Below are 26,123 nucleotides of genomic sequence, written 5' to 3'. Positions count from 1 at the left end.
AAGAAGGGGAAACCCTGAGCCATAAGAATTGAGATCCCCAGTCACTGACTGGAGTCACCCTGACTATGGACATTGGACAATAACCTCCGGACTATTTCTAAGAGAACTTTTGGCAGCTACAAACTCACCATCTCCGCTAGGTATCTGGACTTCAAGAAATTGAACTCAAGTCTGTATGTATATTGATCTTTCAACCAACTCTCTCTCTCTCTTTTCTTTTTTAATAAATTTTAGTTTAGTTAATAAGAATTGGCTATAAGCGTGTATTTTGGGTAAGATCTGAGTTATCATTTGACCTGGGTCTGGGGCTTGGTCCTTTGGGATCAGGAGAACCTTTTCTTTTATATGATGAAATAGGATTTTCAGAGTTTATCATCCTATGTTTGACAGGTGTGTCTGGATGGAGGCCTGAGGCTGGATACTTTAAGGGAACTGTGTTGTTTGGACGTCTGAGTAACCAGGGAGGTGCTGTAGAAGCTGTTTTGGGCTGGCTGGGTAAATCTAAGTATTGGAATATCCACCAGCATTCAGGGTTTGTCTGCCCCGGTCTGTTTGCAGTTCAGAGAAGGGTCTGGAGAAAACCCACTTAACACCTCCCCCACTCAGCCTGTTCTGCATCAGCTACTGCACAGATGTCCCGCCCCCCTGCTTGCATTGCTCCATGGTGGTGATGGTGGGAGTTTGGAACATTATGTCTTTCCCCTGCAGCCCCCCAGTTCCTCCACCCCGTGCCCTGTCTCTCCTCCTATCGCCTCCCCCCAGCACAGGCGGGTCTCTCCCAGAGTTCGCCCACCATTGTCCCCTTTGCCTCCTTAGTGACCTGGCAGCGCCTGATCAAGAAGCATGGCGGCACCGTCACCACTGGCCTGGACGTCAGTGCCCTGGCCAAGCTCTCGGACGGCTACAGCCAGGGGCACATGGCACAGGCCGTACAGATGGTACTGACTGAGCGGCGCCTGCTGCAGATGCTCAAGAAGCCGCTGGGGGCAAGCGAGTTCCTGCAGCAACTGGCAAAGGCCGACCCCATTTACAGAGAGGAGGAGAAGACACTGCAGGTGCCTGGCTGAGCCCCAGAGATCCCAGCCCCCCCCATATTACTGTCACCCCTTGGGGCAGGCACAGGGGAGCCCTTCCCTCCAGCCTCTCACCCCAACCTTGTCCCTGCCCCTCACGTTATTGTCACTCCTCAGGGCAGGCACAGGGGGACTTACCCCCAGCCCCCCACCCAGCCTGGTCCCTGCCCTCCACATTACTGTCACCTCTTGGGGTAGGCACAGGGGGTCCCTCCCTCCAGCTCCCCCCATGTTACTGTCACCCCTCGAGGCAGACACAGGGGGCCCTCCCCCAAGCCCCCTAACCTGCCCAGGTCCCTGCCCACCATGTCACTGTCACCACTAGGGGCTGACTCGGGCCCACCCCTGCCATCCCCCAACCCAGGGGATGACCTCTGCACTGACCTCACTTGCTTCTTTGTGCCCTCTTGGCAGGACTGGTACATGAAGACTCCATTGGGTAAGAAGCGACTCAAGGCAGCGCAGGAGAGAGCAGACAAGAAGGAGGGAAAGGGGAAGGACAAGACAGGAAAGAAAGGGAAGAAATAGTGCTGGCTGAGGGGTCCTGCATCTCCCTCCCTGGGCTTTATGCTCTGGGGCCCTTGGGCAGGGCAGCCCCATAAAGCCAACTTATTCTTCGTCCCGCCCATCTGTGCAGAAAGAGGTCTGTGCATGGATGGGAGTGAGCTGGGGGAGTGCAAGTGCGTATGTGGGGCAAACCTGGAGGGGCGGTGTACTTGAGCTTGGGGGGGTGTCTGTGCATGTGTGTCTCTGTGTGTGTGCACATGGGGGGTTGTGCATGCATGTGGTGTGTGTCTCTGTGTGTGTGCGTGCACGTGTGTGCATGTGGGGGCATGTATGCATGTACCGGGTGCACCTGGGGCTCTGCATGCATACATAGGATGAGCAAGAGTGGTGCATGTGGGGTGAGAGAGAACCAAGACGTACACTCCCAACTACGCCTGGAATGGCAACCGGGAGCCTGTTGTGGGTCTGCCCAGATCCTGTCCCAGCTCCAGTGTGAGGGGGCCCATGGTCTGGGTCACTACCCTCATGCAGCCCTGAGAGGGAACGAGCCCCCTGCCCCTGAGCCCAGGCAGCTCTGAGCTGTGCACACAGATGCCTCTACTCCAGAGAATGGGGGGCAGCCCCTCCCTCTAGTGTTCTGGGCAGAGACACTTCTGGGACCCTCTGCTCAGCTCCCATCCCCTGAACCCTGCATGCAGTTCTGGGTCCCCAGTCCCTGAGAAGGGGGTGTCCCCAACCCTATAGGGAGCTGGGGACAGACACACATGCACGCACACGGGACACCATGCTCCTCTCTTCCCCATCCCCTCAGACCTTGCACTCAACTCTGGGGCTCTCGGTCCTCACATGGAGGGAGCTCCAGGAGCTGTGTAGCTGCCCGAGGGTGTCACAGTTTGTGGGGACAGGCTGCAGAGCCCCAAGAAGGGAGAGGCGCTTAGTGTAGCCCTGGGAGCGTGACTGGACCGTGGGATGTGAGTGACTGAGCAAAGGGGAAGAACGGCAGGCGCTGCTGGTTACTGGACGGTGCCACTGGGAAGTGGTGGGAGCTGCATTGCTCCAGCCATTTAAACTGGGCAAAGCCCTGGGTAGCTCTGTATTTGCAGGAAGTAGGGGGGCGGGGCCTCTTCTGGCCAAATTCCTGCCATGGTGGCACCATATGTGCTCGGCTGGTTCGCAGCACATTCTCTGCAGGGCAGCGACTCATTTGTGCGTCTGGCTCAGCATCTAGGTCACTGCCGGCACTTAACAGAGAATGAACTGTAGGGATGGAGCAAGGCAGAGACCAGGTGTCTCCCGGGTTGTATGGGAGCTCCCAGTGGGGTTGGGCCTCTGTCCGTACATTCTCACTGGCCGTTTGCAGTGGTTCCGAACTTCCACAGGCCCATTCCCCTTGTGCTGGGATTCTCCAGCCAGGAGAGTGGCCCAGAAGTGCATTTTTTTTATTATTATTATTTTAAAGTTTGGGCAAAATCAGTTCATCCTATTTAGGGTTAAGTGGGGACACGAAAGATACTTCTGCATGCTCCGGTCAGAAATGGGCTCGGGAACTCTCAGATGTCTGGCTGTGGGAGCTCTGACTCCCCTGGGCTTGTAGAACTCACTGAGCCTTCCAGCTTTCAGAGAGTCAGTTCAGTATTTGCCAGGTTCATACTTGCCTTAGCAGAGCTTTCTTGTTTGGTTTCTGCAAGATAAGGTGGGGGAGGGAATATTTTCTATTGGACCAAATTCTGTTGGTGAGAGAGACAAGCTTTCAAGCTACACCGAGCTCCTCTTCAGGTCTGGGCAAGGTTAAAACGCTGCATCAGCGCAGCTGAAGCGCTGAAGGGCGTCTACACATGCAGGGATACAGCTCGTCTCGGGGAGACGCTCCATGCCCCCGGCAGGGAGTGCAGCGTAGCTCTGGGAGATGCTCTCCCGCTGACATAGCACGGTGCTCAGCGGGCTGCTATCAGTGTAACTGACGTTGTTTGGGGGGTGGTTTTTTCACACCCTGAGCGACACAAGTGGTAGTGTAGACATGGCCTGAGTGAAGATGCTCCTATGCTGATGGCAGTGGAGTAGTTCATCCACCTCCCCCAGAGGCAGTAGTTGTGTCGGCAGGAGAAGGCCTCCAGACTTTTCACACCCCTGAGCGACATAGTTATGCTGACCTAGGTCTGCAGTGCAGACCTGGCCTCAGAGCGTCACAGCTCACTGCAAGGTGGAGCAGATTGTTTAGCATAAGTAGTTAACACAACTCTCAAGGGACTATGCAAGGTGAAGGTGCTTTGAAGCAAAATCTTTTCTGTTGCTTTATCTAGAGTGATTCCCAGTGGCTGCTGTTCCCCTCTCACAATGGCTGGAGCCGCTTGAACAGCTTATTCAGCTTGTGGTGTCCCAGCTAAAGATGCCATGAGCCCAGGAGAGCCTGACAGCTCAGCTGGGTGTGTGAGCTGCCAGGCCGCAGAGTAGAGAGCCCAGGCTAACTCCTAGATGCTTCACAGAGGCCAACTCCCATTCCCACCTTTTTACTTTGGAACAAACTCACAAGAGAAATACATGCCAAAAATAGTTTTCCTTCCTTGTGAGGCCCGGCCAGCCAGGGAGCCACCCCAGCCACACAGCCCACCTGGGGTGCCCTCCTTGGGAGCAGTCTCTGACTGGGGGGAGCGTTGGCGGCTGCATCTCTCACCCTGAACCAGGTCATGTCTGAGATGGCTGCTGTGTTCTGGTGTGACTTAACCAAATGGAAAAGCCCTTCAAAGCCCTGGTGGTTTCCATAGGAACCTCTCCCCTCTGAAGCAGCTGGAGAGAACTGGTTTCCTCCCTTTTCTGGGGGCTGGATTTGGATACCGCACAGAAATGGGCTGGCCCCTCCCTGCCCCTGGGCAGGCCTCTGGGACCATGCTTGGAGTTGAGTGCAGGGTTCCAAGAGGGGTATCCCAAGAGCCCCATAGACACAGGGTGTCCCTTCCCTCCCCTCCCCACTCCTGCCCAGCCCCACACCCCTAGGTGAGGTCTATTCGCTGCACTGCCCCAGCCAAGTCTTGCCCTAGTATTGCCTCCCCCCCCACCCCCTCAGTTCTCTCTGGGGTCGTCACTACTCAGCTGCTCTGTATCCCAAGTGCCCTATGCAGAGGGTAAAGGAGAGCAGGCTTCACCCAGCCCTGGCATTGCCCCCAACTCCTGTCTCAGATGCACCCCCCCCCCATCCTCGCTTGCTGCTCCTGCATTGCACCACATCTCCAGTGAGATCTGGGCCAGGCTGGCTCTGCTCTGTGGTGCACATTTCCGTGTGCTGTGGGCATGACACCTTGGTCCCTACACCCACTGCCCAGGGGCACAGGGAAAGAGTACGCACTGCCCTGTGCTAGCCAGGGAGAGCGAGCAGTCAGGGGCCTGCCCCGTGCCCAAAGTGACCCTGGAGATCAGTGCCAGCAGCGGAGGATAAACAAACTCTGGTGGTGGGTGCTGCCAAGGGCGCTATTTATAAAGGCTGAGTCAGGCCCGTGTCTGACCCAGCCAGCCAGTCCTGAGTAGCCTGCATCCGGGAGCAGCCCACCAAGGACACGCCACTGAGCCAGGAGCTCTGGGGCTGCAGCAGCCAATTGCCCCTTTATAAAGCCAGTGCTCACCCCGCACTGCAGCTGGACGAGGATCTGCTGGACAGGTGGATGCACACCGGGCACATGGACCACGGCCTGACTGCCCCAACCCCTGGGGGCCGGGGATTCTGCAGCAGCCGCATGGAGCCAATCGAGTGCCGAGATGTGTTGGTGCAGAATGCGCTCTTCACCGGGGACCTGGAGGCAGTGCAGAAGCATTTCACTGAGAGCGCTGCCGTCAACCTCATCATTGAATCCAAGGGTGACGAGCTGCGGTGGACCAGCAGGAAACTTGGTGAGAGCGAGCACCTGAGGGACAGAGTGCTTGGTGGGTGGAGGCTGGGGGGTGAGAGGGAGTGCTGTGGGGGGATGCTCAATGGGTGGAAGTACTGGGGGAGGCACAGGGGAGGAGAAAGTGCTGGGGGGAAGGTGTCAAGGGGAAGGGAATCCAGGCGGATGTGTGTTGGGGGCAGAGGGAGCGCCAGTGCTGGGGGCTGGGGAGGGAGCTCTAGGGTGTTTTATATCCAGCCCGGGTCCCCATCCCAGTCTCTAGGGCTACGTCCACACTGCAGACTAGGGGCGTGGCTCCTCTGCTTGTGTGCATGTACACCCAGAGGTGAAAGTAAGTCGGTCCAGTCCAGTACGGCGTACCGGCAAGAGCCAGTATCCCATATCGAACCGGACTGGCTTCCCCAGGCTAGCGATGTAAAGGGCTCGGGGCTCCCTGCAACGGCCGGAACTCCGGGCCCTTTCAATGACCTCCCGAGCCCCACTGCCAGAGCCCTGGGGTAGTGGCGGCAGGGACCTGTCAGCGATTTAACCCTTTAAATCGCCCCTGAGCCCTGGGGCTCCCAGCCGCCTCTGCAGCTGGTAGTTCCGGGGCTGATTTAAAGGCCCCGGGGCTCCCAGCTGCAGCCTCGGGGTCTTTAAATCTTGATTTAAAGGCCCCGCCTCTTCCCATTGAGGCCACGCCCCCGCTCAGGACTCCAGAGTACTGGTAAGTCCTTTAAGTTACTTTCACCCCTGCGTACGCCCCTAGCAATCAACGAGCTGGCTCAGCTGTAGCTGAGCCATGCCAAGAACGTGCCCAGTGGCTTCAGGCAGGGTGATGCGCTGCACAGCTCAGCCGCAGCTGCACCGCTGTCATACTCAGGCTAGCTGGACGGTATGGGCCCAGTGTTTCCAGTGCTGTTGTGCTGGGAGTGGAGTTCACCTGAGGGTATCACAAGATCCTGGTGTGGGAGCATAGGCGCCGCTCAGCAACCGTGGGGCTGGCCAGGGCTGCTGCTCTGGGGGCCCTGGGGCTGGCTGCCAATCAGCTTTTCACTGGCTGGCCTTATGCTCCCAGCTTCTCTTCAGTGGCTGCCCCGCTGATCAGCTGTTCAGTGGGGCTGCCCAGCCACTGGCTCCTCTATGCCCCATCCCTCCCTCACTGCCCTTAAGGCAGTAGGGGGCAGAAAGGAGGTGGGCCTTGGAGTAGGGGGCGGAGTGGGGATGGGAAGAGGTGGAGTGGGGGCAGGGCCCTGGGAGCAGAGTGGGGGCGGGGCTGGTTTGGGGCACCCACTGGCAAAATTAAAAGTCAGAGGTTATGTGGGAGGGGGTTAATAGAACATATGTAGGGCCCTACCAAATTCACAGTTCATTTTGGTCAATTTCACGGTCATAGGATTTTAAAAATCATAAATGTCATGATGCCATTTAAAGCTGAAATTTCACAGTGTTGTAACCGTAGGGGTCCTGACCCAAAAGGGGGTTGTGGGGGCGGGGGTGGTACTGCTACCCTGACATCTGCCCGGCGGCTGCTGGCGGCAGTGCTGCCCTTGGAGCTGGGCGGCTGGAGAGCAGCGGCTGCTGGCTGGGAGCCCAGCGCCGGAGGCAGAGACCCCGTCAGCAGCTGCCGGGCAGACGTCAGGGTGGCAGGGTCTGGCCTTGCCACCCGAACTTCTGCGCTGCTGCCTGCAGAGCTGGGCCCTCAGGCAGCAGCCGCTGCACTCCGGCCGCCCAGCTCCGAGGGCAGCAGGGCAGAAGTAAAGGTGGCAATGCTGCGACCCCCCCCCCCACCAGAACCTTGTGACCCCCCCCCGCAACTTCCTTTTGGGTCAGGATGCCCAATTTGAGAAATGCTGGTCTCCCCCGTGAAATCTGTCTAGTATATGGTAAAAGCACACAAAAAATCGTATTTCACAGGAGAGACCAGATTTCACGGATCGTAGAATCATAGAAACATAGAATACCAGGGTTGGAAGGGACCTCATCTAGTCCAACCCCCTGCTCAAAGCAGGACTGACCCCAGCTAAATCATCCCAGCCAGGGCTTTGTCAAGTCTGACCTTAAAAACCTCTAAGGAAGGAGATTCTACCACCTCCCTAGGTAACCCATTCCAGTGTTTCACCACCCTCCGAGTGAAAAAGTTTTTCCTAATATCCAACCTAAACCTCCCGCACTGCAACTTGAGACCATTACTCCTCGTTCTGTCATCTGCTACCACTGAGAACAGTCTAGAGCCATCCTCTTTGGAACCTCCTTTCAGGTAGTTGAAAGTAGCTATCAAATCCCCCCTCATTCTTCTCTTCCGCAGACTAAACAATCCCAGTTCCCTCAGCCTCTCCTCATAAGTCATGTGCTCCACCCCCCTAATCATTTTTGTTGCCCTCCGCTGGACTCTTTCCAATTTTTCCACATCCTTCTTGTAGTGTGGGGCCCAAAACTGGACACAGTACTCCAGATGAGGCCTCACCAATGTCGAATAGAGGGGAACGATCACATCCCTCGATCTGCTGGCTATGCCCCTACTTATACATCCCAAAATGCCATTGGCCTTCTTGGCAACAAGGGCACACTGCTGATTCATATCCAGCTTCTTGTCCACTGTAACCCCTAGGTCCTTCTCTGCAGAACTGCTGCCGAGCCATTCGGTCCCTAGTCTGTAGCGGTGCATGGGATTCTTCCGTCCTAAGTGCAGGACTCTGCACTTGTCCTTGTTGAACCTCATCAGATTTCTTTTGGCCCAATCCTCCAATTTGTCTAGGGCCCTCTGTATCCTATCCCTACCCTCCAGCGTATCTACCTCTCCTCCCAGTTTAGTGTCATCTGCAAACTTGCTGAGGGTGCAATCCACACCATCCTCCAGATCATTTATGAAAATATTGAACAAAACCGGCCCCAGGACCGACCCTTGTGGCACTCCACTTGATACTGGCTGCCAGCTAGACAGGGAGCCATTGATCACCACCCATCAAGCCCAACAATCTAGCCACCTTTCTATCCACCTTATCGTCCATTCATCCAGCCCATACTTCTTTAACTTGCTGGCAAGAATACTGTGGAAGACCATGTCAAAAGCTTTGCTAAAGTCAAGGAACAACACGTCCACTGCTTTCCCCTCATCCACCGAGCCAGTTATCTCGTCATAGAAGGCAATTAGATTAGTCCGGCATGACTTGCCATTGGTGAATCCATGCTGACTGTTCCTGATCACTTTCCTCTCCTCTCAGTGCTTCAGAATTGATTCCTTGAGGACCTGCTCCATGATTTTTCCAGGGACTGAGGTGAGGCTGACTGGCCTGTAGTTCCCAGGATCCTCCTTCTTCCCTTTTTTAAAGATGGGCACTACATTAGCCTTTTTCCAGTCGTCTGGGACTTTCCCGTATCGCCATGAGTTTTCAAAGATAATGGCCAATGGCTCTGCAATCACATCCGCCAACTCCTTTAGCACTCTCGGATGCAACGCTTCCGGCCCCATGGTCTTGTGCTCGTCCAGCTTTTCTAAATAGTCCCAAACCCCTTCTTTCTCCACAGAGGGCTGGTCACCTCCTCCCCATGCTGTGCTGCCCAGTGCAGTAGTCTGGGAGCTGACCTCATTCATGAAGACAGAGGCAAAAGCAGCATTGAATACATTAGCTTTTTCCACATCCTCTGTCACTAGGTTGCCTCCCTCCTTCAGTAAGGGGCCCACACTTTCCTTGACTTCCTTCTTGTTGCTAACATACCTGAAGAAACCCTTCTTGTTGCTCTTAACATCTCTTGCTAGCTGCAACTCCAGGTGTGATTTGGCCTTCCTGATTTCACTCCTGCATGCCCGAGCAATATTTTTATACTCTTCCCTGCCCATCTGTCCAATCTTCCACTTCTTGTAAGCTTCTTTTTTGTGTTTAAAATCAGCAAGGATTTCACTGTTAAGCCAAGCTGGTCGCCTGCCATATTTACTATTCTTTCTACACATCCCGATGGTTTGTCCCTGTAACCTCAATAAGGATTCTTTAAAATACAGCCAGCTCTCCTGGACTCCTTTCCCCCTCATGTTAATCTCCCAGGGGATCCTGCCCATCAGTTCCCTGAGGTTGTCAAAGTCTGCTTTTCTGAAGTCCAGGGTCCATATTCTGCTGCTCTCCTTTCTTTCCTGTATCAGGATCCTGAACTCAACCATCTCATGGTCACTGCCTCCCAGGTTCCCATCCACTTTAGCTTCCCCTACTAATTCTTCTCGGTTTGTGAGCAGTAGGTCAAGAAGAGCTCTGCCCCTAGTTGGTTCCTCCAGCACTTGCACCAGGAAATTGTCCCCTACATTTTCCAAAAACTTCCTGGATTGTCTGTGCACCGCTGTATTGCTCTCCCAGCAGATATCAGGGTGATTGAAGTCTCCCATGAGAACCAGGGCCTGCGATCTAGTAACTTCTGTTAGTTGCCGGAAGAAAGCCTCGTCCACCTCATTCCCCTGGTCTGGTGGTCTATAGCAGACTCCCACCACGACATCACCCTTGTTGCTCATGCTTCTAAACTTAATCCAGAGACTCTCAGGTTTTTCTGCAGTTTCATACTTGAGCTCTGAGCAGTCATACTGCTCCCTTACATACAGTGCAACTCCCCCACCTTTTCTGCCCTGCCTGTCCTTCCTGAACAGTTTATACCCATCCATGACAGTACTCCAGTTATGTGAGTTATCCCACCAAGTCTCTGTTATTCCAATCACATCATAATTCCTTGACTGTGCCAGGACTTCCATTCTCCCTGCTTGTTTCCCAGGCTTCGTGCATTTGTGTATAGGCACTTGAGATAACCCGCTGATCGCCCCTCTTTCTCAGTATGAGGCAGGAACCCTGCCCTCTCGTGCTCTCCTGCTCGTGCTTCCTCCCGGTATCCCACGTCCCCACTTACCTCAGGGCTTTGGTCTCCTTCCCCCGGTGAACCTAGTTTAAAGCCCTCCTCACTAGGTTAGCCAGCCTGCTTGCGAAGATGCTCTTCCCTCTCTTTGTTAGGTGGAGCCCGTCTCTGCCCAACACTCCTCCTTCATGGAACACCATCCCATGCTCAAAGAATCCAAAGCCTTCTCTCTGACACCACCTGAGTAGCCATTCATTGGCTTCCATGATTCGATGGTCTCTGCCCAGGCCTTTTCCTTCCACGGGGAGGATGGACGAGAAGACCGCTTGCGCCTCAAACTCCTTTATCCTTCTTCCCAGAGCCACGTCGTCTGCACTGATCTGCTCAAGGTCATTCTTGGCAGTATCATTGGTGCCCATGTGGAGAAGCAGGAAGGGGTAGCGATCCGAGGGCTTGATGAGTCTCGGCAGTCTCTCCGTCACATCGTGAATCCTAGCTCCTCGTGATGTGTTTTTCATGGCCATGAATCTGGTAGGGCCCTAAACATACGTGTTCCTGGGCAATATTCAGATACCCCTGCTGGGATGTAGGCAGGAAACTCCTGGGGCTTTAGATGTGCGTCCGCCATGCTTGCAGGGTGACAAAAAGGAAGTGCTCGCTGGGGTGACTCAGAATAAAGCTGTGATGAAGTCAGCTGTCATGGATTCACAGCATCTGTGCTATGCCCCAACCTTTAAACAGTTTCCAGTGTTACCCAAATGCTAGAGCACCCCACCTTTACCTTCCATGGGCTCAAGCTGTAACCGGGCTAATTTAGGCAGCCCCACCCGTACCCCGTTCCTAGGGCTCAGGGCGCAATCTTCTGCAGGTTTGTGGGGCCTTTCACTCGTGAAAGAGCCTTACACAGTAATGTCCTTAACCCAGAGGTCCCCAAACTGTGGGGCACACCCCCTAGGGAAGCATGGAGGAATGTCCGGGGTCATGGCACAGCAATGCCCAGGCCAGCCCTCACAGGGGGAGGGGGAGCAGGGAGGGAGCACCACTCAGACCCTCCCCACTCCCAGCTCTGCTCCAGTCCTTCTCACCCCCGGCTCTATTCCTGGCCCCGTGCCCAGCTTCAGCATGGCTCTGCTCCCGCCCCCAACCTCGGCCCCTGGCTGCAGCCCTACTCTCAGCCCCAGCCTCACCCCTAGCTGTGGCCCCAGCCCCTTACCCCAATCTGCCATGCCCCACAGCCGTGCCCCACTCCTGGCCCTGGATCCGGGGGTGGTGCAGGCAGCGGTAAGGAGACCAAAAGCTGGGGGACCTCTGCCTGAACCACTATTTATTAACAATCACCAAAACAGAAGGCACACACAGCATGCAATGCTCACCACTCCCAATAAGGCAGATGAACTTTTCTTGATGGCCAGTCAGGATCAGGTCATCTGGGGGACTCCAGCTTCCGCACGGTGTGGTTGGCAGGGTGTTGAGGTCTGGCAGCTCTGATCTTGGGGCTGGGTCCTGGAGTTGGTTCCCAAGACCTTCATTTTGGACCCCAGTTTATATAGTTAAACTTGAGTCCTGCTTAGCTGTACCTTAACCAATCATTTTAAGCTAAAGTACTACACAATAATTCTTTGACCAATCCTAACATACTGCAAAACAATTCTTTAACCAATCAGAGCCCACCACTTTAGTTGATTTACATCTTGCAAAATTAGTTATGCAATAGACAGAAACAATCAAAGAACCCGACAGAGACCATATAGATAAATTATAGAGACGTGGGGACCATAAAGACAAAACAATAATAAAGTAGGGATTTCACACCCATGACTGTTGATAAGTGGTTTCTTGTCAGACAGATGCCATCCAACAAAGCTTTCTTTAACCATTTTAAAAGCTATATTATTATCTGGTGATGATGAGTGCTATTCGGACAGGAGCCTTCTGAACAACCCGTTAGGATATTGTTTTAATGTAATTTAGATGGAATGTGAGGATGTCACTTTCTGCTTTTTAGCTCTGCTTTTTAGGCTACTGCTGGCCTAATATGGCTTCAGACAAAGGCCTCAGATCTCATACCAGTGGTTTTCAAACTTTTGTATTGGTGACCCCTTTCACACAGCAAGCCTCTAAGTGTGACCCCCCCACCCGTGTAAATTAAAAACACAGTTTTTTTATATTAAACACTATTATAAGTGCTGGACGCAAAGCGGGGTTTGGGGGTGGAGGCTGACAGCTCACAACCCCCATGTAATAACCTTGCAACCCCCTAAAGGGTCACGACCCCCCCAGTTTGAGAACCCCTGGTGTAACCCCTTCAGTGGGCCAGAGCCCACCCTTTCCCAAGGACAGATCATGTATTCTCAAGGACTCCGAGACTGACCCTTTGCGTTCCAGCAACCCTCGTTTCTCTCCGTGGTTCTCACCAGTGAGGCCAGTCGAGGTCAGATGCCTGAGAGAGGCTTTTCCTTCTTAGGGAGCATTACAATCAGTGAGAGACTGCAGTGAGGCAAGGCAGCCTGTTCAAAACTAGGGAGCATTTATTTAGTCACCTGTCTGGGGGGGTTGGGGCAGGGTAGGGGGTGTTGCTGATGCTGTCTGGGGGTGTTCAGGCAGGGCAGGGGGTGTCACTGGCACTGTATAGGGGGTTGGGGCAGGGGGTGTCACTGGTACTGTCTGGGGGGTGAGGCAGGGCAGGGGGTGTCTCTGGTACTGTCTGGAGGGTGTTGGGGCAGGGGGTGTTGCTGACGCTGTCCAGGGAGGTTGGGGCAGGGCAGGGCAGGGGGTGTTGCTGGTACTGTCTGGGGTGGGGGGTTGGGATGCTGTATTAATTTAACTGGAATATATGAACCAAAGGTGTTAATATAACCAGACCACTATTCAACATAAAACAGTTTCAGAAGACGTTTGGGCTTTGATATACAGAGCCTTCTGCCTGCTCAGTGCCATGGCAAAGGCATGCACCCCAAGTTTGGGGAGGCTAGACCCCCTACCCTGCCTCTTCCCCTAAGGCCCTGCCCCCCACTCCGCCTCTTCCGCCCTCCCACCCCCTGCTTTCACTGAACAACCTGTTGGCGCAGCCCCGAACCCCGGCCAGTGCCTGGAGCAGCCCTGAACCCTGGCTGGCCTGCCGGCGCCCGGAGCAGTCCGGAGGAGCCCCCGCTGGCTGGCTGGGGCTGAGCCCTGAGCCTAGGCCACCCAGAGGCCTGCTGTGGCCTGGCCCCAGGGCTGTGGCACGGAGCATCAGTGGAGGTTTAGGGAGGCTTAGCCTCCCCCAGCCTCCATTGCCCACTGCCCATGGGCAAAGGTACCATGAAACATGCTTTGATCCTTTTATTAAAGACACGGGAAAGAAGGAAAAATCAGCTGAAGCATTTGCAATGTGAAGTACTGAGTAAGGCTCTTCGGCCTGGGCCACACCACCCCGATGTAAGAGCCCTGCACGCCGCCCCAGTAACACCGAGCGGCTCTGAGCTACCATCAGTGTCCTTAAGGCAACGCAGTGCGAGTGGAGACACTGCGTCACAGGGGTCGACCCTTGCTGTCCTCTAGCAGCTATCCCGCAATGCCCCGCATCGACCGCTGTGGTCACCACTGGGACCTCCACTGCCCAGGGGTCGCGGCGACTGAGGGCACGGCACCGACGTTCCAAAGTGCCGGGGGGTGCTCGACTCCCGGCTCTGACCCAGGCCCCGCCCCCACTCCACCCCTTCCCCCAAGGCCCCACCCCCACCCCGCCCCTTCCCGCCCAGTGCCGCCCCCCCCCGAGCGCACCACATCCTTGCTCCTCCCCCTCCCTCCCAGCCTCCTGCACGCCCCAAAACACGGCGTGGGGGGGAGGGGCTGATTCCCGGGGCCTGCCGGTGGGCGGGAGGCGCTGAGAGTGGGGCAGCAGCCTCACTGTTTCCCCAGGGGTGCTCCAGCCCCGGAGCACCCCGAGGTCGGCGCCTATGACCAGAAGCCCCCCTCCCTTTCTGAGTGTTCGACATGCCTTGTCCTGATTGCCTGTCGTGGCGAGCGCACCTAGCCGCCCCCATTGCTGGGTGCAGCTCAGAGAGCAAATCCCCGTCCCACGGCCCCACGGGTGAGCCCCCACAGGCAGCTCCGGGGCGGGACTCAGTGTGGCCTGGGGACCCCCCTCGGCATGAACTCCAAGCCCAGCAGCTTTCCTCGGACACCTGGTCCCGGCGGAGCGGGGGGAGGGGAGCAGTGGGAGGGGGGCCGAGAGAGGGGGGCTGGTCTCTGTGGGAGAGGGTTTGGTGGGCAGGGGCAGGGGTGGGCACTGTGGCTGTGTGTGCGTTTGTCCCCCTCACAGCCCTTCTCGCACGGCAGGGCTGTGGTCGCTGACCTACGAGCAGGAGCTCACCACGCCGCTGCAGATCACGGCGGGGCGCGGCTACTTGGACTGCCTCCGGCACCTGCTGCTGAGGGGCGCTGCCGTGGACTTTGCGCCTGGCGGCAAGACAGCTCTCCACGAGGCCTGCGCGGCGGCCAGAACCGACTGTGTGCGCCTGCTGCTCTCCTCTGGGGCTGACCCCAAGACCGTCTCCGAGGCTGGCCACCAGCCCCTGCACCTCTGCAAGAGCCCCGCCTCCATCCAGTGAGTTCCCTCGCGGGGGGGCTCGCACACCCCAACCCGCCTGCACACCCGCATGCAGGGCCTGTCAGCAGCCCCGCTTCAGGGCCAGGCGCCAGCCCAGGGCCGAGTGCCTGGGTGCCACAGCCCATGGGGGAGAGGCCTGCGTACCTGCCCTGCACAGCGCCGTGCGCGGGGTCAGACTCTGGTAGCTGACCGCAGGATCCAGTCCCAAAGCCAGAGCTGCTTGCTGCTGAGCATGGGGCTGGCTCAGATGGGTGGGTTGCTGCCTCCCCAGCCAGCAGGGCTCATGTGCCCACAACTCCAGCAGGAGGTAGAGAGGCCCAGCCAGCATGCATTGCACTGGCAAATCCCAGACCACGTCGCAGGAGGTCAGGTAGGAGCAGACGGTCCACAGGCAGAGGCAGACCAAGGCACAGAGTGATGGACGTGCCACAGGCCACACAACAAGTCCGGGGCAGAGCTGGGATAGAACCCAGGAGTCCTGCTGCTCAGCCCCTTGTCCTGTTTGTTGGAACCCACTGGTTTCGGTACAGTGCTGCCCGGGGCCCCTGGAGCCTGGGATCCCAGGCCCTAGCCACTGGGAAAGTGGGAGAGGTGTGGACACAACCGGGTATCCACATAGGATGGGTGAATGGCAGGATTGAGTGATGGTCAGTTGGGAGACTGCTAGTAGCCAGGTAGGTAGGTAGGTGGGGGCAGGGCCGGCAGCAGGTGGATCTGGGGCTAGCTGAGGGTGGGGGGGGGATAGTGAGTAGGTGGGTAGGGGACAACAGGTGGGTGGGTGGGTTAAGGGTGAGGGATGGGCAGTGGATGTATAGGGGACTAGCAGGCGGGAGGTGGATGGGGGTCGGTGGGTGGATAGTGCGGGGGCTAGCAGGCAGGCGGCGGGTGGATGGGGGACGGTGGGTGGGGAGTGTGGGGGCTAGCAGGCAGGCGGTGGGTGGATGGGGACGGCAGAGGGATGGGGGCTAGCAGGCAGGCGGTGGGTGGATAGGGGACGGCGGGTGGGGCTAGCAGGCAGGCGGCAGGTGGATAGGGGACGGCGGGTGGGGCTAGCAGGCAGGCGGCGGGTGGATAGGGGACGGCGGGTGGGGCTAGCAGGCAGGTGGCGGGTGGATAGAGGATGGCGGGTGGGGGCTAGTAGGCAGGCGGTGGGTGGATAGGGGACGGCGGGTGGGGGCTAGCAGGCAGGCGGCGGGTGGATAGGGGACGGCGGGTGGGGCTAGCAGGCAGGCGGCGGGTGGATAGGGGATGGCGGGTGGGGCTAGCAGGCAGGCGGCGGGTGGATGGGGGACGGCGGGTGGGGCTAGCAGGCAGGTGGCGGGTGGATAGGGGACGGCGGGTGGGGGATGGCGGGTAGGAGCTAGCAGGCAGGTGGCGGGTGGATAGGGGACGGTGGGTGGGGCTAGCAGGCAGGCGGCGGGTGGATGGGGGACGATGGGTGGGGCTAGCAGGCAGGTGGCGGGTGGATGGGGACGGTGGGTGGGGAGTGTGGGGGCTAGCAGGCAGGCGGTGGGTGGATGGGGACGGCAGAGGGATGGGGGCTAGCAGGCAGGCGGCAGGTGGATAGGGGACGGCGGGTGGGGCTAGCAGGCAGGCGGCGGGTGGATAGGGGACGGCGGGTGGGGCTAGCAGGCAGGCGGCGGGTGGATAGGGGACGGCGGGTGGGGCTAGCAGGCAGGCGGCGGGTGGATGGGGGACGGCGGGTGGGGCTAGCAGGCAGGTGGCGGGTGGATAGGGGACGGCGGGTGGGGCTAGCAGGCAGGCGGCGGGTGGATAGGGGACGGCGGGTGGGGCTAGCAGGCAGGCGGCGGGTGGATAGGGGACGGCGGGTGGGGCTAGCAGGCAGGCGGCGGGTGGATGGGGGACGGCGGGTGGGGCTAGCAGGCAGGTGGCGGGTGGATAGGGGACGGCGGGTGGGGGATGGCGGGTAGGAGCTAGCAGGCAGGTGGCGGGTGGATAGGGGACGGTGGGTGGGGCTAGCAGGCAGGCGGCGGGTGGATGGGGGACGATGGGTGGGGCTAGCAGGCAGGTGGCGGGTGGATGGGGACGGTGGGTGGGGAGTGTGGGGGCTAGCAGGCAGGCGGTGGGTGGATAGGGGACGGCGGGTGGGGCTAGCAGGCAGGCGGCGGGTGGATAGGGGACGGCGGGTGGGGCTAGCAGGCAGGCGGCGGGTGGATGGGGGACGGCGGGTGGGGCTAGCAGGCAGGCGGCGGGTGGATGGGGGACGGCGGGTGGGGCTAGCAGGCAGGCGGCGGGTGGATAGGGGACGGCGGGTGGGGCTAGCAGGCAGGCGGCGGGTGGATAGGGGACGGCGGGTGGGGCTAGCAGGCAGGTGGCGGGTGGATAGGGGATGGCGGGTGGGCAGGCGGCGGGTAGATAGGGGACGGCGGGTGGGGGCTAGCAGGCAGGCGGCGGGTGGATGGGGGACGGCGGGTGGGGGCTAGTAGGCAGGCGGAGGGTGGATAGGGGACGGTGGGTGGGGGCTAGCAGGCAGGCGGCGGGTGAATGGGGGACGGCGGGTGGGGGCTAGCAGGCAGGCGGCGGTGGATAGGGGACGGCGGGTGGGGAGTGCGGGGGCTAGCAGGCAGGCGGCGGGTGGATAGGGGACGGCGGGTGGGGCTAGCAGGCAGGCGGCGGGTGGATGGGGGATGGCGGGTGGGGGCTAGCAGGCAGGCGGCGGTGGATAGGGGACGGCGGGTGGGGAGTGCGGGGGCTAGCAGGCAGGCGGCGGGTGGATAGGGGACGGCGGGTGGGGCTAGCAGGCAGGCGGCGGGTGGATGGGGGATGGCGGGTGGGGGCTAGCAGGCAGGCGGCGGGTGGATGGGGGACGGCGGGTGGGGGCTAGCATGCAGGCGGCGGGTGGATAGGGGACGGCGGGTGGGGAGTGTGGGGGCTAGCAGGCAGGTGGCGGGTGGGTGGGGGACGGCGGGTGGGGGCTAGCAGGCAGGCGGCGGGTGGATAGGGGACGGCGGGTGGGGAGTGCGGGGGCTAGCAGGCAGGCAGCGGGTGGATGTGGACGGCGGGGGGATGGGGAGTAGAGGGCAGGTGGTAGGTGGGTGGGACAGCAGATTGGGGCTCGGGGGCAGTGGGTAGTTGGGGGGATAGTGGGTAGGTGTTGGGCAGAGGAGGGGAAACTCGTGGCTGAGGTGTCCCACGCTGTCAGGTGTGCGAAGCTGCTGCTGCAGTATGGTGCCAGTGTGAACAGCCAGACGGAGGAGGAAGAGGACACAGCGCTGCACGTGGCAGCACGGCACGGCCTGGAAGAGCACGTCCAGCTGTTCCTGCGCCATGGAGCGGGGCTGGAGGCCAAGAACGAGGAGGGGCAGACCCCCCTGAATGCCGCCTGCGCCCAGGCACACCCACCCCAGGACACGGAGCGCTACTACCACGTCTGCCAGCAGCTGGTGCAGAGCGGTGCCGATGTCGATGCTGCGGACCGGGACCAGCAGCGCCCCCTGCACCAGGCCTGCAAGAACGCCAGCGCCCCTGTGGTGGAGCTGCTCCTGGCCCATGGTGCCAATGTCAACATCATGAGCTACAGCGGCAACACAGCCATGCATAACATCCTGCAGGTGGCGGCCTACAAGCTGGGGCACCGACCGGAGCTCGTGGTGCGGGCGCTGCTCAACCGTGGCTCCATACGCGTCTGGCCCGGGGCCCTCATCAAGGTGTGGAGCTGCCTGGGACAGCAGCAGGATGGGTGCTGCGTGGGAGGGGTGTGGGATCGGGGGCTCCCAGGAGGCCTTCCCTCACCTGCAGGCAGAACCCCTTCCCCTCGTCGAGGTCTCGTTCCCTGCTGGCTCAGGGGCTTGAGTTCCCTCTTGCTGCCCAGCAGTTGGGGTCCCCCAACCCCAGGTGCCAGCATTTGGGTTCCTTTCCCTGGCTGGGCTGCTGATTAAGGGGCCCAGCTGTGTCCCTTTAATGGCCACATTTAGGTATATACCGGGGTAGGACACCGCTGCCCCCTGCTGAGGTTACTAGGGTCTGGGGGGCGAGGGGCTGTGAGCTCCCAGCCCTGGTGTTGCGAGCAGTGGGGACTTGGCTGGGAAAGAGAAAGTAATCCTGTTTCTCTGGCACTAGCCTTAGGAGATGCTCTCTGGCTGTGGGCCATCGTCCCCTGGCTCGAGTTGTTTAGTCCTGGTGCAGTCAGTCCAGCCATTCATTCTTCAGGAGTGGGTGTGGGCTGTGTGGGCCTAGGCTTTTAGGTGAGGTGGGGCACAGAGGGTGCATGGGAAAGGCCAGCCATGCTCTGAAGAACCTGTGCTCTTAGACCAAGGCCATGGAGGGCAGGACAAGGTGGCAGGTGTATCACATTCAGCCCCTGGTTGCACCAGCTGGGGCTCCCTTCCTAGCAAATGGCCCTGAAGGTAGCAGCCTCCACCCTGAGGGCTTTGTCCCGCAGGGGTGGCAGGGGAGCTAGGTGTGAGGAGAGGCCGGCTGCAGGCAGCATGTCCAGGTGCTGGCCACATGCAACTTCCTGGCTCTGCCCCCTCTGCAGGGAGCGTGCAGGCTTTCACAGTGCCTGGTTCCGGCAGGGCCTGGGGCTCATCCCAGAGAGAGCTGGGCTGGAGGGGCAGCAGGGAAGCTGTCTGCCGGGGAGTGTGGCACCATGAGCTAGACCCTGTGACCGCCAAGCTGGGTCAGTGCAATGTGCACCTGAGATAGAATCATAGAATATCAGGGTTGGAAGGGACCCCAGAAGGTCATCTAGTCCAACCCCCTGCTCAAAGCAGGACCAATTCCCAGTTAAATCATCCCAGCCAGGGCTTTGTCAAGCCTGACCTTAAAAACCTCTAAGGAAGGAGATTCTACCACCTCCCTAGGTAACGCATTCCAGTGTTTCACCACCCTCTTAGTGAAAAAGTTTTTCCTAATATCCAATCTAAACCTCCCCCACTGCAACTTGAGACCATTACTCCTTGTTCTGTCATCTGCTACCATTGAGAACAGTCTAGAGCCATCCTCTTTGGAACCCCCTTTCAGGTAGTTGAAAGCAGCTATCAAATCCCCCCTCATTCTTCTCTTCTGCAGGCTAAACAATCCCAGCTCCCTCAGCCTCTCCTCATAACTCATGTGTTCCAGTCCCCTAATCATTTTTGTTGCCCTTCGCTGGACTCTCTCCAATTTATCCACATCCTTCTTGAAGTGTGGGGCCCAAAACTGGACACAGTACTCCAGATGAGGCCTCACCAATGTCGAATAGAGGGGAACGATCACGTCCCTCGATCTGCTTGCTATGCCCCTACTTATACATCCCAAAATGCCATTGGCCTTCTTGGCAACAAGGGCACACTGCTGACTCATATCCAGCTTCTCGTCCACTGTCACCCCTAGGTCCTTTTCCGCAGAACTGCTGCCTAGCCATTCGGTCCCTAGTCTGTAGCTGTGCATTGGGTTCTTCCGTCCTAAGTGCAGGACCCTGCACTTATCCTTATTGAACCTCATCAGATTCCTTTTGGCCCAATCTTCCAATTGGTCTAGGTCCTTCTGTATCCTATCCCTCCCCTCCAGCGTATCTACCACTCCTCCCAGTTTAGTATCATCCGCAAATTTGCTGAGAGTGCAATCCACACCATCCTCCAGATCATTTATGAAGATATTGAATAAAACCGGCCCCAGGACCGACCCTTGGGGCACTCCACTTGATACTGGCTGCCAACTAGACATGGAGCCATTGATCACTACCCGTTGAGCCCGACAATTTAGCCAGCTTTCTACCCACCTTATAGTGCATTCATCCAGCCCATACTTCCTTAACTTGCTGACAAGAATACTATGGGAGACCGTGTCAAAAGCTTTGCTAAAGTCAAGAAACAATACATCCACTGCTTTCCCTTCATCCACAGAACCAGTAATCTCATCATAAAAGGCGATTAGATTAGTCAGGCATGACCTTCCCTTGGTGAATCCATGCTGGCTGTTCCTGATCACTTTCCTCTCATGCAAGTGCTTCAGGATTGATTCTTTGAGGACCTGCTCCATGATTTTTCCAGGGACTGAGGTGAGGCTGACTGGCCTGTAGTTCCCAGGATCTTCCTTCTTCCCTTTTTTAAAGATTGGCACCACATTAGCCTTTTTCCAGTCATCCGGGACTTCCCCGGTTCGCCACGAATTTTCAAAGATAATGGCCAATGGCTCTGCAATCACAGCCGCCAATTCCTTCAGCACTCTCGGATGCAACTTGTCCGGCCCCATGGACTTGTGCACGTCCAGCTTTTCTAAATAGTCCCTAACCGCCTCTATCTCCACAGAGGGCTGGCCATCTCTTCCCCATTTTGTGATGCCCAGCGCAGCAGTCTGGGAGCTGACCTTGTTAGTGAAAACAGAGGCAAAAAAAGCATTGAGTACATTAGCTTTTTCCACATCCTCTGTCACTAGGTTGCCTCCCTCATTCAGTAAGGGGCCCACACTTTCCTTGGCTTTCTTCTTGTTGCCAACATACCTGAAGAAACCCTTCTTGTTACTCTTGACATCTCTGGCTAGCTGCAGATCAGCTGCTAGATCAGCTAGGACAGGCGCTGCAGTGGATGCAGAACGTATCAGCTGCCTGGCAAGCAGTGTCCTACCAGGAGCTCCCATGGTGCACCCTGAACTGCCCATGACCTGCCCCCTCCCCTGCCACACTGCCTGGCTGTGATGGGGGTTAGGCAGAGCAGGAAGGAGGCAGCATGGCAGGGCTTGGGGCAGGGATTGCGGCATGCCCAGACCTACAGAGATTGACATGTGGGGGAAGAACAGGGGTGACTTGGGGGTAGGCATGGTCTGGGGGAGCTGCAGAGGGAGTTGTATTGAGGGGGGATCCACGTGGAGTGATATTTCCCTGTAGGGGTCTCTTGCCTTCCCTGTGTGCTGAGCACACAGCCCTCCCCCCAAGCTCCATTAATCTCCAGGCCCCACGAGGTGCTGTCCCGCCTTGGTGAAGTTGGCCTGTCTCTCTGGCACTGGCCTTAGGAGGTGCTCTCCTTCCGTGGGGCATTGTCCCCAGCTCCTACTGCATCCTCTGTGCAAGACACCAGCAAGCAAAGGGTTAACCATCTTCCTTAATTCCTGAGCAGTGCAATAATTACCCAGCCTGGAGATCTGCAGATTGCTCTCCCCTTTGGGAAAATACAGGAAAATCAACAATTAACACTAATTAATCTCCTATTAACACCAGATAATGAGGCTCACTCTTGCAGCTGGAATAGGCTCTGACAGCTACTGATGGCCTGGGCCATGGGGAGTGTGCGTCAGGGGATAGGGAGCCCTCCTGCTGCCATAACAACCTGCAGGCCTGCAACCCTCAGACATGGCCCATCCCACCCCACCATGTGCAACATGTGGGCATGGCCCCTCCCAGACTGGGAAAAGACACAGGTTACAGGACTTGCCCAGGGTCACAGGGAGGCAGTAGCAGAGCAGGGAATCCAAGTCAGGTCCCCGCCGGCGGAGTGTGGTGCACAAGACCAGCCTCCTCCCATCCCCTCCCTGCTGCAGGTTCTGCACTACTGCTGCTCCTCGCCGCGCACCATCGAGGTGCTGATCAACAGCTATGACCGCGTGCGGGTCACTGACGAGTGGGCAGAGGCTGTCCCCGCTGAGATCGTGCAGGTAAGGACCAAGAGCCTTCGGGGACCCGGGGCTCCACCCCACAGTGCCTGGCTGGCCAGGCAGGTCCCAGAAGCACCCTCTGAAGCTTTGAGGGGGCAGGGAAGGTGCTGGGCAGAAGCCCTGAAGTGAAACAGGGACAGACAGAAACCGAAGGGCAGTAGGGATAAGGCTGTGACCTCTGTGCGAATAGAGCTCCTTGTTCAGTGTTGGCGGAAACTGTCTGCCCATGATTTGTTGCCATTGTCACATGACATGGGGTATGGGCACCGGCCCGCTGTCATGAGGAAACAAGGCCCATGCTGACCTCTCTCTTCTCTCCTGACAGAAGCACCCAGATTTCTACGAGTCACTCTTCTCTCTGGGGCAGAGGCCCCGCTCCCTGCAGCACCTGGCCCGCTGTGCACTCAGGAGCTACCTCGAGGGCCGGCTGTTGCAGGTCTTGCCCAAGCTCCATCTGCCTTCTTCCCTGCACCAGTTCCTGCTGCTCAGCTTTGAGGACGTTCTCTACTAGGGGCCTGGAGCCTGGATTGAGCCAACTCTAAATCCTTTTCTTTATCTGCTTTGAATTTTTGTGCCCTGCCTGCGACAGCCCAGGTCAGCTTTGCCTCCCCACTCACACTAGCCAAAGCCAGCCCTTCTGTGCCCATTCCACCCCATACCCGCCAATGCCAGCCTGGCCTATGCCAGGTCTGCCCTTTGTACTCCCAGCTGAGACACCCTCTGCCCGCACCAACCCATCCCATGCCAGCAAGCTCTATAGCTAGCCTGTGGTGGGTCCCTGCCTTTCGCTGGCCCTGCTGTGTATTATGGAGATTTTGGAATAAATCCTGGTCTTTGTATGCCCTGGTTGGCATGTGTCCTTCCTTGTCGTACGGGGGGCTGCCGTCTGACCTGCCTCATGCTGGCTCTGCAGCCGCAGAACACATGGTGCTGGTGCAGTCACAGAGGGACGCTGGGGCCATGGCGGCAGGCAAGGGCCAAGAGCCCAAAGGTTAATGAGCAATCTGCCCCCTCTTTGCAGGGCTGAGCTCTGTCTCGAAGGTCTGGGAACACTGCCCCTGGGTAGGAGCTACATGAAATGCTTCTCCCCTACAAATCCTCGAGTACCCGGAGCAAAATGACAGGGCTGGACGGGCGCAATGGATGGGGTGCGATTGGGGGAGGGGGCAGATGGACAGGGCGACTGGGGGTGCAGAGGGAGGTTGGGCAATGCAGAAACAGCCTCTGGCTGCGGCCTCGCGCTCCCTTGGAAGCTTTTCTGGGTTGTTCTTAGCACTGAGGTGTGGCAGAGCCAGCTTGGAGTTCAGCCTGATGAATTCACAGCTGCCCGAGTTTCCTGTTCTTCATGACGAACCATGTTCCCTGCCCCTCTGCTGCCTGGCGTGAAGGGGCCACTTGCCACCAGCTCCTCCCAGCACCGCATCAGATGGGACCAAGGCCTTTGTAGACCAAGGTTTGGCCCAGACGACACAGTGGCTGATGGAGCTGCTTCTGCAGGCAGCTGTGGCCCTCCCGTCCTGGCAGAGCCAGCCGGACGCAGTGGCCAGGGGCAAGAGTTCTGTCTCCACACGGTGCCTTGGCACCAGCAATATTCAGAGCCCAGGGGCCCAGCTCCACACATATTTGGGGCCTGGTATCCCCTCCGGCCCCACCTGCCACCCCCCTCCGCCTCCCCTGAGCGTCCCCTGGCCCCCGCTTGCTGCCCGCGACCTCGGTGGGTCTCCCCCTGCAGCTCCATGCTGCCTCCTTGCAGCTGCAGGGTCCTGGTGCCCCCCCCCCCACTGCCAGGGCAGACTGAGCCTGCCCTTCCCCCTCAGACCCTTCCCTTTTCTGGTGGGACCCTCCACCAGCACAGGCCCCCCGCCCCCGCATGCAGTCACTGCTCCTGCCCCATGCTGGGCAAGGGGCAACCCCATCCCTCACCTCCAGTGAGGGGCAGCAGGAGGGGAGGAGGTGCACCCAGCACCCACCTCGGGGGAGGCGAGGGAGATTCCTGGACCTGAGAGGGGCCATAGGAGCACATGCAGTGACAATGGTGGGAGTGAGTTTGCTGCTGGGGGGGCTTCTCCCCCAGAGCTCACTGCAGCCGGCAGGGAAAGGGCTGGGGGAGTCCTCTCTGGCTCCTGTCATAGAGCAGCTTTTCTGCACCCCAAACCCATCCCCAGCCCTGCCCCACCCCAGAGCCCACACCTCCCCACCACACCCTCAACCCTAGCCCTGAGCCCCTCCAACACTTTATTCCCTGTCCTAGCCAGAGCCCTCATCCCCCTGCACCCTAACCCTCTGCCTTAGCCCTGAGTCTCTCTAACCCCCAAGCCCCCCAGCCCCAGACAGAGCGCTCACCCCCCCACTCCTATTTTCACCCTGAGCCCCTCCCACACCCCAAACCCCTCATTCCCAGCCCCAGACAGAGCCCTGAGCCCCTCCCATACCCCAACCCCCTCATCTGCAGCCTCACCCCTGCACCCCCTCCCATCCCCAAACCCCTCATCTGCAGCCTCACCCCTGCACCCCCTCCCATCCCCAAACTCCCTCCCAGAGCCTGTACCCCAGACCTCCTCCACCACCCAAAGTCCCACCCCAGAGCCTTGTGCAGCTAAGGGGTGGAGTTTGGGGGGCGGAGTTTGGACAGGGGCAGGTTCTGGGCACCACCAAAATTTCTACAAACCTGCCACCCCTGGAAGTGGCCCTTGGTGAAGCCTGGCTGGTGCCAGAGAAGTGATGTTAATTTAATCCAGGAAGGACCTGGGGATGTTTTGCTGGGGAGGGGTGTTTCTGCTCAAAAAGCTCTTCAGTTCTTGGTTACGCTGGACGTGTGGCACTTTGTGTTGTGCAGCTGGGAGCCCAGTCGCTCACTCCTGTCGCCGTCTGCTCCGGGAGGTGCCTGGCTCAACCTTGGCTTGTGCAGCTGCAAGAGGCATGCAGCAGGATCACATGTCTATGTTCTCTGAGCCAAGATTAATTATAGCACCCTGACAGTTCTGCTACAGGTGTCTAGGACTTGCTTGCTGAATAAGTATTCCAAATGCTCCAAAATCCATCTGCTAACTTGGATAGGCGTGACTTTTTTTGTGCCTCATGGGGATGCAGAGTGGGATTAGTGATCCAGATTTGGGGTCATTTGAGCACAGAGCTCCTGAGATACAATCCCCCAAAATCATCTGGTTCTTATAAGATCATTTGTCTAGGGCTCAAATGGTCATTCTGATCCTCCCATAACTGATCTCAGCCCTTGGGATTTATATCTGCTAGTGCCGGGCACCTTTTGCCCCCTGGGGATGCAGTACTGGGAAAGTTACTGGAGCTAACCTTTGTTGCTTCTTGTCAGCTTGAGCTAATGACACACCAAAGAGTGAAATGCACACGTCTCGTGAGACACGGGCATCTGCTGGCAGCCATAGGCTTGGCTGGCAGAGGATCGGTGTGGCTCAAGGGGATGTGCTATGGCTGCCCAAGCAGACTCTGTTTTTACCTTAGAATTAGTCCAGGGGTTCCCAAACTGGGGTTCATGAACCCCTGGGGGTTTGCAAAATGTTACAAGGGTGTAACTGGATGCAGACTCATAGCAGCGCCTCCTGCTGGTCATCTCAGGGAATTAACATTCCAGCCTCCAGAGCGCCTTTTTCAGGCTGGTGTCTTGCCTTGCTGCTGGTTCCCATGTCCCTCCCAGGACCTCAG

General features: G+C 58.2%; 2 protein-coding genes across 2 annotated transcripts in view; both read left to right on the top strand.

The window, feature by feature from the left end:
* Window positions 1–1,601, top strand: part of DRC11L (dynein regulatory complex subunit 11 like) — a gene marked incomplete at both ends in the record, with an annotated part of 75,851 nt that extends 74,250 nt beyond the window's left edge. Inside the window, 2 exons of the mRNA XM_084621148.1 lie at window positions 817–1,055; window positions 1,488–1,601. Coding sequence (XP_084477274.1) covers window positions 817–1,055; window positions 1,488–1,601 — 353 coding nt within the window. The remainder of the gene's footprint in view (window positions 1–816; window positions 1,056–1,487) is intronic.
* A 3,050-nt stretch (window positions 1,602–4,651) lies between these two features.
* Window positions 4,652–23,239, top strand: ASB10 (ankyrin repeat and SOCS box containing 10). The gene is made up of 5 exons (XM_084621385.1): window positions 4,652–5,459; window positions 14,585–14,852; window positions 18,019–18,523; window positions 22,332–22,445; window positions 22,771–23,239. The coding sequence occupies exons 1-5, from the start codon at window positions 5,234–5,236 to the stop codon at window positions 22,954–22,956; spliced, it is 1,299 nt and encodes a 432-aa protein (XP_084477511.1). The 5' UTR covers window positions 4,652–5,233; the 3' UTR covers window positions 22,957–23,239.
* Window positions 23,240–26,123: the final 2,884 nt, after the last annotated feature.

The sequence above is a fragment of the Lepidochelys olivacea genome, assembly GCF_965140295.1.
Source record: "Lepidochelys olivacea isolate rLepOli2 genome assembly, chromosome: 2".
Taxonomy (NCBI): Eukaryota; Metazoa; Chordata; order Testudines; family Cheloniidae; genus Lepidochelys; species Lepidochelys olivacea.
Note: the sequence above shows the minus strand (reverse complement) of the source record. Positions and strands in the feature narration are given on the sequence as shown.

Excerpts from the sequence above, each read along its gene's own strand:
- ASB10 (XM_084621385.1), top strand. The coding sequence starts at position 5,234 with ATGCACACCGGGCACATGGACCACGGCCTGACTGCCCCAACCCCTGGG. Across the intron at positions 5,460-14,584 it reads GTGGACCAGCAGGAAACTTG|GGCTGTGGTCGCTGACCTAC; the intron begins GTGAGAGCGAGC and ends CTCGCACGGCAG. Across the intron at positions 18,524-22,331 it reads GGCCCGGGGCCCTCATCAAG|GTTCTGCACTACTGCTGCTC; the intron begins GTGTGGAGCTGC and ends TCCCTGCTGCAG.